Source organism: Callospermophilus lateralis, chromosome 3, assembly GCF_048772815.1.
Source record: "Callospermophilus lateralis isolate mCalLat2 chromosome 3, mCalLat2.hap1, whole genome shotgun sequence".
NCBI lineage: Eukaryota > Metazoa > Chordata > Mammalia > Rodentia > Sciuridae > Callospermophilus > Callospermophilus lateralis.
The window spans coordinates 132,146,863-132,156,682 of record NC_135307.1 but is presented as its reverse complement, the minus strand read 5'-3'; the positions used below and the strand labels follow the sequence as shown (position 1 = coordinate 132,156,682).

The 9,820-nt window shown below is 47.4% G+C and overlaps 1 protein-coding gene across 4 annotated transcripts in view; it reads left to right on the top strand.

Annotated features, from left to right (window-relative positions):
• The first annotated feature begins 5,697 nt into the window (after positions 1 to 5,697).
• The window catches only part of Pde8a (phosphodiesterase 8A), a 150,943-nt gene continuing 146,820 nt past the window's right edge, over positions 5,698 to 9,820 (top strand). For 2 of the 4 annotated variants that reach the window (XR_013090785.1, XM_076851290.1), the window contains exon 1: positions 5,698 to 6,572. Coding sequence is in view for 2 of the 4 variants with exons in the window: in XM_076851290.1 (XP_076707405.1) it covers positions 6,366 to 6,572 (207 nt within the window). In the remaining 2 variants the exon portion in view is untranslated. The remainder of the gene's footprint in view (positions 6,573 to 9,820) is intronic. The other 2 variants (XM_076851291.1, XM_076851289.1) reach the window with 2 other exon arrangements.

Here is a 9,820-nt window from a genome sequence, read left to right as displayed (position 1 = left end):
CTGTGGACAGAACTGGAAGGGCTACTTGCCCAGATATAAATTCTACAAGATCTAGACCTGCAGAGTCTGGGAGACACTGTGGGACTTCCACATAGGACTACAGGGGAGGAAGGCTGTGAAAAAGGTGTAGGATGGGCAGCCATCCTGGTTTGCCTGGGACTGAGGGGTTTCCTGAATGCAGGATTTTCAACATTAAAATGGAGACAGAGTTGGCCACCCTGTGAGTGTGTTATGTCTAAGTGGTGCCTGACACTGAAGAGCTTCAGGTTCTTGAGGACTATGAAGCCTCAGATTTCCCAGCATCAGAGTCAGTGCCTGGGGTCCAACTACTAACCTGGCATAGGCCACTGGGGTGGAGATAACAAACCTTACCTCTTTTCAGACATACCCAGAAATAACTGGCTGAAGTTTTGCAAGAGGTCAGAGACCTAGGTTAATAGTCCACATAGTGGTCCACATAGTACCCGGCATTTGCTGTGATTTAAAATACTTTTTGGTACTGGGGACTGAACCCAGGGGCATCCTACCACTGAGCTAACTCACTAGCCTTTATTTTTTATTTTGAGACGGGATCTCCCTAAGTTGCAGAGGCTGATGTAGAACTTGTGATAGCAAGTGCCCTTTGTTTTATTTATCCCTGATTCCATTAGCCAAATGCTCCAATGAAGTGTTTCTTGGGGGTTGGAATACTCTTCATAAGTAGTCCTGCTGAGTTCCAGCTGTGAGAGTCGGTCTAGTGATTCCCTATTAATAAATATCTCAAAAGCTCTTAGCTGGAAGTAGTCCTCATTGTATTATTATTATTATTATTATTATTATTTTGTATTGGAGATTGAACCCAGGGGCACTCTATCACTGAGCTGCATCCCCAACCTTCCAACCTTTTTATTTTTTATTTTCAGACAGGGTCTCCCTAAGTTGCAGAGGCTGGCCTTGAACTTATGATCCTCCTGCCTCAGTCTCCTTAGTCACTGGAATTATAGGCATGCACTACCACCCCTGGCTATCTTCTCTGTATTAAAGGAGCTCCTTCCTCCCTCCCTCCCTCCCTCCCTTCCTTCCTTCCTTTCTTCCTTTCTTCCTTCCTTCCTTTACTGGAGATCAAACCCAGGGCATCCTGCATGCTAGGCAAGTACTCTATCACTGAGTTAGATCCCCAGCCCTTTTCACTTTGAGACAGGGTCTTGCTAAATTGCCCAGACTGACCTTGAACTTTCAATCTCCCTGCTTTAGCTTTCCAAGTTTCTGGGGTTACAGGCCTGCACCACTGTGACAAGTAACATCTTTCTGTTTTTAAGAGTCCTTATAGGGCTGGGGATGTGGCTCAAGCGGTAGTGTGCTCCCCTGGCATGCGCGGGGTGCTGGGTTTGATCCTAAGCACCACATAAAAAAATAAAAAAGATGTTGTGTCCACCGAAAACTAAAAAATAAATATTAAAAAAGTCTCTCTCTCTTAAAAAAAAAAAAAAAAAAAACACTTGGGACAGGGAACTTGTTTTTTGGGGTGGAAATCAATAGTGTAGTCATGGGGCTGTGCAGGTGGAGGCCTGGGGCTCCTAAGCCCATGGAGAATTGGGCCCCCTTGCCTTGTAGGAAAGAGTAGATGGAGCCACAGAGCAGGGCCCGTTGGCAGGCATTAGGGACAGAGCCTTTTGCTGGAGGTGGAGAAGTCTGAGACTGTGGGAGTTAATAAGGCCATTTTGAGAAAGGGAGCCCACACAGAGTTGACACAATGGCTCTAAGTAAACTATTAAGAATCAAGGTCTGGAGCCAAATAGAGAGGGGACGCATATACACCCATGAATTTTGGAGATAGATGATGCATTCTCCTGGGGTCTCACTCCCTCACCATTCTGGCTCCCAGGGGGCACTGCTCCTTACTTATGGTTTGGCCTAAAGGTGGTCTCCCAGTCCTTCCTTTAAAAAAATATTTTTAGGGCTGGGGATGTGGCTCAAGCGGTAGCGCGCTCGCCTGGCATGCGTGCGGCCCGGGTTCGATCCTCAGCACCACATACAAAAAAACAAAGATGTTGTGTCCGCCGATAACTAAAAAAAATAAATAAATATTAAAATTCTCTCTCTCTCACTCTCTCTTTTTAAAAAAATTTTTAATTGTCAATGGACCTTTTATTTATTTATATGTGGTGTTGAGGATCAAACTCAGAGCCTCACACATGCCAGGCAAGCACTCCACCACTGAGCCACAACTCCAGCCCTCCCAGTCCTTTCTTTACCTGAAAAAGGCTGGAACATTATAAAACACTTTATAAAGCCTTGGGGGATATCAAGAAGTAAAAATAAGGAGGCTAATGAATCTGAAGAAGATGACCAAGAGAGGCTTGCCTCTGGGTTTGGCTAGACCCCCTTTCTAGGGGCAGAGAGGACAGGCAATCTCTCAGCTGCAGCAGGACACTCTCTGATTTTATTTCCCCTCATCCCTTCTGGAGCTCAGAGGTGGGGTACACACCTTTAGATTAAGCAATTCCACTTTAAAGATTCCACAAAACAACATTCAAGGATGTTCACTGAAGTCTGATTTTTAATATTGTAATAGGTACATATGTGTATGCATGGGTGGGGTGTGTGTGTGTGAGTGTGTGTGTATGTGTGTGTGTATATGTAAAACATATTTAATGTTGTGACAGGTCTGGAAGTGTATAGTCCAAACTATTAGCAATAATTATCTCTATAAGAGGGTGGGGGGAGGAGAAGGAGAAGGGAGAGAGTTTCCTTTGCTTCTGCACACTTAATATACCTTTGCTTAGTTTGAATGTTTGTTCCATCATGTATTCATGTGTAAATTGAAGGCTATGTCATTTAAAAACAATGACTTTTTAAAAATTTGAATCGGGGTCTAAGTTGCCCTAATTGGCCTAGAATTGTGGTCTTCCCACTTTAGTCTCTCCACTAGCTGGGATTACAGGTGTGTACCACCATGTCCCACTTTAAAATGATGATCATTTAAAAAATGTTATATAAAATTTTGAAAGTTAGGGAATAGAATCTGATGAAGTTGGAAATCATTGATTCATGGCGATATTGATCCTCATGGTAATTTTATTCCTTCCATTGTTTTTTAGCAGTCTAGGACAAAGAAGGTGATGTTGAATGTACCCAAAGGGAGATGGGAAGCTGAGGCACAGGGGACTCAGTAGTTATTCTAGCTATTTGACATTGGTTAGCCCACTTAATCTCTGTGAGGTAGATACCATTAATCCTAGATTTAGGGTGGAGAAAAGCAGCTCAGAAAGATGAAGTTAGCAACCCAAGGTCTAGGAGGGGGCACGGTGGGGATTCAGACCTTGGTGCCAGAGTTCCTCCTTGGGCGGCCTCCAGTACAGTTCAGTGGGGTGGGGTTGGGGGGACAAGTGGCAACATAGGGAAGTAGAAGCCAAGACTGTCTGGGACCCAGCATTCTTATGTGTCTAATAATTTGGCAAAGAGGGCCTTGAGCACTGAGTCTCCTGGGAATGGACTGACCTGTAACATAAAAAACTGTGGCCATTAGCTAGGCAGGAAGGAGACTGGGCCTAGGCCCCGTGGTTTGTCTCCCTTCCTAGCCCCACTAACCTCATGCATGAGTCCTGGAGTAAGAACTGAAATAGATATTCAATTTATTTGTGGGGGTCCAGCTGCTCTGTTTGGAGTCCCCAAGTGAAATGGATTGAGGCTGCTGGTGGATTGTGCTCTCTAGATGCTACTGGAGCTCAAGGCTACCACTGATAGGCATGGAGGGGTAGGATTCTTTACTCAGCCTGGGAGGCCTCTGACTACTCTGGAGTTGAGTAGCTGGGTGGTGCTACATCCAGGGAGGCTTGGGTTACTTTTGTCAGTGTGATTCTTTGTGGTAAAGGTCACTGAAGGCAGTGGAAACTCCTTTCACAGGGTAGTGTGCAGGGACCTCCAGATGCAATTTACAGCTGGGGAAAGAGAGTGGGTTGGGTTGTTTTCAGGTGGTTGGAGCTGTGATGTCTGGAGTTCCCCAGGCTAGGGTTCTGCATTTTTGTGTGTGCCCAGAAGCAGGCAGATGATTCCTACCTTTACTGTCTGGGATCCATACTCCAGAGCACGAAACAGTAAACACAGCTTTTGGGAACAGATGGTCAATGACCAGCTCAAGAGGACAAGAAGGCAGCCAAGTGGTCAGTGAGGTGAGGGGCGGAGCACAAGCTGCCCTAGACCCTACCCCCATCATTAGCATAAGGCTCTGGGGGAGGCAGGGAAGGAGGTCTGGCCTGAGAGGGGAGGGCCAAGAGGACTGGAGCTGTCTGGAGCCTCAGAGGCTGAAAGGTCAGCGCTCAGAGTTCTCAAGGCCAGACTTCTAGGGGGAGAGGGGAAAAGAGAGAGAGAGTTGGACTTCTATGAACTTAGGTGACTCAAAGCATTTTCTGCAGGAATCACTATTTACAGAGATCTAGACTCTATCCGGAAAAATTATCTTCTAAAATGACTGGTCAAGGCTGAAAACACTCACTATATAGGTGAAAAAATGAAACGGGGTGACATTAAAAATCTTTTCCTGTTTTTAAGACATCTTCATCAAGCCAATGGTAATTTTAAGATAGGGAGGCATAAATATTGCTTAATGTGGTTTAACTTGAAAAAGAGCCACGTGCTGGTGGTTTGGGCCAGTTTGGCCAGTAAAGAGGGAGAATTGCACAGAGCTACCCTCGGGCTGACTTTTTTACTCTGCCGCCGTCGGGAAATCGTTCGGTGCTCTCCCCAGGCCAGGAAGAACCAGGCTCGAGTGGCGTCAAGTTTGCAGCGGGGTATCGGGCACCAGAGTCTTCTGACAGCCATCCCCACAGCAACTGTACTCCAGCCCGGCAGCCTCAGGGTCTTTACAAGAGAGGGTCTGGGAGGAAGCCGCAGCCTCCCACGGCGGCGCTGGAAAAGATGTGGACACAAGAAAGGGAAGCAAGGGTCCGGGGCGGCGCCAGGGGTGGAGGGGTGGAGGGGTGGGGGGTGTCTCAGTGGACCCAGAGCGCCCAGAAGGCAGGAAGCTCCAAAATAACTCGCTCTGAAATACGTGATGGACTTCCAGCAGCGCCGTCCTCCAGCTGGCAGGGGAGGAACCCCAGTCACAGAGAGGTTAAGTGACTTGCCCAGGGTCACACAGATAGTTGGTGGTAGCGCGTTGTTCTGACTATGCTCCTGGGGTCCTCAGACATCCCACTCTTGCACAGCGTGAGCCCCTCCCCAGATTCTGATTCTGTAAGTAAAGGAGCCTTGGGGGTCTCCTATGGCAGGCCTAGTCCTTTGGTTAGGAGAGGACCGCGTTCCAGCCTGCCACGCACAGTAGGTACCCAGTCCCGCGGCCGCCTCACGCCGGTGCAGCACCGAGCGTGGGGATCAGTTCTGGGCGTGCGGGGCAGCGGAGTAGCATTCAGGAACAACATGCCGGATGACAGCTCCAAGGCTCAGTGACACGAACGTCATGCAGCCTTGAAGTTACAAGCGGGGACGGAACCTGCAGGTTTAGGTTCTAATGACCCTGAGTCAAAGAAGGCTGTGTATCCTTGGGCAAGTCTCTCTCCCATCGCTGGGCTGGCTGCGCATGCTCAGTTGCGGGCGGAGCCCCAAGAAGCGGCGGGCGCCCAGCAGCTTTGCATTGACGCCAGCAGCCGCTGGAGGTCACCGCTGGGGGCTGGGCGCGGCGTACCGTCTGTAAGACCCGGCCCGGAACTTGAACCGGAGCCGGAGCCCGAGCCCCGCCGCGTGCAACTCCCGCCGCGCGCAGCCGCTCTGCGCTCCTCGACGGCGCGGCCCCAGGCCTTGCCGTAGCCAGCTGCTTCGTTCACCGTCCGGCTGCCACCGCTGGCTCCTCAGTCCTGTCAGCAGGAGCAAGTGAACAGCGGTCCCCCAGGGGCCCTGTTCGCGGGGCGGCGGACCGACAAGCGGGGTCGAACCCCGCTGCGGCGGCGCAGTGACTAGCAAGGCGGGAGAGCATCTCTTTGGGCCTCAAGGCGCTCCGGAGGGCGGCGTTGCCAGCGCGGCGCGGGCTGTCTGCTGGAGCTGGGAGAGCGCAGATCTCCTCCCCGAAATTCCCCGGAAGCGCGGCGCGGCGCAGCGAGCGCGGCGATGTGAGGGAGGCGGCGGCCCCCGCCTCAGGAAGGGCATGTTCGGAGGGGCGGCCGCGGAGCGCCGCCCGCCCCAGCGCCCCCTCCCCGCGGCAGCTGCCGCCGCCGCGCCCGCTCCGCGATAAAAGGGCGGCCGCTCTGCCTGACGCGAGACCCCGCTCGCCGCCGCCCGCCGAAGCGGCGATGACACGGCGCCCGCGGCGGCCCCGAGGCGCCGGGCGGGCCGTTTGCTGACCGGACCGCGGCCGCCGCCGCCGCCAGCGTGTCCGCCACGCCGCCGCCAGTATGGGCTGCGCGCCGAGCATCCGCATTTCCGAGAGCCGGGCAGCACATCCCGGCGGCAAGGAGGCTGAGGACGCGCCGGTCCCTGCGGCGCCGCGGCAGCCGTCCGTTCGGCCGCTCCTCCCTCACTACTCGAAGAGGGACGCCCAGCTCAGGCCCCGCGGCGCCGGCCGCGCGGACAATGAGGCTCGCGACGGCACCGGCGCGCAGGTAAGGGACGGCGGGCCGGTGCGCGGTGACACTCGGGCGGCGAGCGGCAGCTTCCCCCAAGAGTGGGTGGGCGCGGTCTCACGCCGCGGTGCCCCTGCCGGGCGTTGGATGGCCTCGACGGATCGCAGCGCCTAGAGGACCCGCCAGTCCCTGGCCCCGGATCTACGGGGCTGCGCCTAGGACGCCATCCGAAGCGCGGGGTTGGTTCCTGGGTCAGACCCGACTCCTGGAGCAGCAGGGCCAGCGGAGGCGCCAGAATCAGTTTCCCCCTGGAGGGAACACTCAGGGAATTCTGGCGCGCCCCTTGAGGTGCCGGTGGTAGGAAGGGAAGGGCGGCTGATCCTGTGTAGGGCGTAGAACACTGTCATCCGGAGTTTTCCCTCTGTCAGCTTTGGACACGCAATTTTCCATTTTCTTTGGGACTATTAAAATGTAATCTGGAACAACATCAGTTTTGCTTCATTGCACATGTATTTGAGGTTCACATTTATTAGCATACATATTGTATTTAAAGTGAATGTAATTAGAAAATGCTATCCGAAATGCGATTTTTGAAACATTCAGTAGAACGAAGTTGATCTTTTATTGAGCAGTCTCTCTGGGACCTTTTGTGACAGTTTTTTCTTTTTTCCTTTTTTAAATATTGCATGTCTTCTCCAGCACGTATTGCCTTGGCTTGCGCTTTGTCAAAGTTTCTAGACTTAGTTAAGGTTTTCTAAAGGAAATATAAAAGGTGGTGGGGTGGGGGCGAAGAAAGTTCATTAACATACCCAGCAGCAGTTTTCCAGTTCTCTGGTTTGGAATTTTAGAGCTAGCACTCATGCACTGGTTTATGTTTTATTAAAGTAGTAAAACAGAAAACTTTGGTGGGCTTGGCTGCAGATGGTTGAATATCATCCGTCTCATCATTACCCATTTTTAAGAGTCATTGGCAGAAATTTTTATTTCCTTGATTACCAAGAACAGGTAAATCTCCCAAATTGGAAGGATATAGTGTGATCTACTTATTGTCTTCAATTTCTTTTTTTAAATTTTTTTTTCTAGTTGTGTCTGGACTCACCGCTTGTATATTTTTTTTAGTTGTTGATGAACCTTTATTTTATTTTTTAAAATATATTTTTAGTTGTAGATGGACACAATACCTTTTATTTGTTTATGTTTATGTGGTGTGGGGGATCAAACCCAGTGCCTGACACTGAGCCACAACTCCAGCCCCCTGTCTTCAATTTCTAGTAGAAATTTCTGCTTTGTCTCTATGAAAAGGAAAAGTTTTTTTCAGTGTTGCATAACTGAAATGATTTCTCACCTCTCCCTTAGTATAAGTGAATATTTTACTTTGTTCTCATTACCAGAAGTTGAATTCCTTCAATAGATTCTTTGAAGAAACCTGTGATTATTAGATTATTAAGCCACACTGCTTTTAATTGTCATCGGGAAACTTTTGCATTAAACCTGACTAACTAGCTTAAAAAAGAAAAAAGAAAAGAAAAGAAAAGCATTATTACACAGGTGAAGTTTAACATGAAAACTTTAACAACTTTCAAGCTTTTGACCCAAATCTCACATTGACTATTTTGCATTAAGTAATATTGAACTTTTAGATTACCAGAGTAACCCTTTTAATAAGAAGGATTTGATAATTACAGGTCTTTTTATGGCTGCCTGGATGTCCTTAAATTTACACTTAGGTATCTTGTAAGCTTCTCCAGTGCAGCAATTTACCCCATATGCTGATAGATCCCTGAGTTTCTAAGAGTCCTAATTTCAGATATTCTGCTACCTTGGCAGACCATTTCCTTTTTGGGGGGCCCAGAAAATAAATTCATCCTTACAGTGCCTAATCCAGTGGCATGCATATAGTAGGGGCTTAACAAATGTTTAGTACTTTTTAAATTGTTCACTGAACGATTATACTTTTTCAATTACTGTAATTTGATTCCATAAAGCCTCTAAGGTAAAAATTAAGATATTTCCAGAGGAAAAGTCAGATTATAAATATCAACAATACAATCACAGACATAATAGTTCCTCCCATACTTGTTATTCATGAGTTGTACATCTGATGCCATGTCTCAGTTACAGATATTTGTTTTTGAGTATAACAGGCAATATGGCAGAGGTAAATAGCTTTTTAAAAGTTTAGTATTTTTTAAAAAATTTTTAAAACTGTAGATGAACAAAATGCCTTTATTTTATTTATTAATTTTTTTATGTGGTGTCAAGGATCACATGTGCTAGGCAAGTGTAATATCACTGAGCCACAACCCCAGCCCAAAGTTCAGTATTTTTTCAATTAAAATTAAGATATACATATACTCTGGAAATTGAGAATTACATGTTAGAGAAAAACTTCTTGCAATCTAGCAAGCTCAAATTATTATATAATTGTTTTGAGTTTCTTTATATTATCACCCCAAGATCCAGTTTTTTTAAAATCTTTTTTTTAGTTGTAGATGGACACAATATATTTGTTTTTGTTTATTTTTGTGTGGTGTTGGGGACTGAACCCAGGGCCTCACGCATGCGAGGCAAGCGGTCTACCACAGAGCTACAACCCCAGCCCCCAAGATCTACTTTTAGTTCAGTAAAAGTTTCTTCTTGAAACTTCAGTATATATTTGAGTGGATTTCAATAAATTCAGTGGGAAAAGTTTTTCTATTCCTGTAGCATGTAGTAAATGGAAGTTCCTTAGTGGTGAGGAGATTGATAATTAAATGCATTTTCAGATTAAACAGTATGTGCCCTATACTATAAAGTATCTCATACACGGTCAATGGAGCAGTTTGTGACCTGTTAATAAGTATTAAACACACACACACACATATACACACACACACACACACACACACACAAAACAAAAACAAAAACAAACCGGTTCCATGGTCAAATCAGTTTGGAAAATACTGGCTCAAACTGTTTAGCTAACTTTTTTCATACAGGACTTGTCAGAGAACTTATTTCTTAAAATAGCCCATGAATCTGAAGTGGTGTTTAGTGTGTACAGCATTTCCCCAACTTGTTTGATTATGGAGCACTTTTCTTGAGGTATATCTTGGGTAGGCCCATGTTAAGACCTGATTGCTTACTTGAGATACCAGTATTCAAAGTACAGGAAATACACCTAACAGTAAAACTCAACAAATGTAATTTACTTCTTAATGATTCCAAAGGTACTATAGGATCTTGTAGTACATTAGGCTGGGATGGCTCTATGAACTTTTTTAAGTATTACTAAAAATACTCTCTGA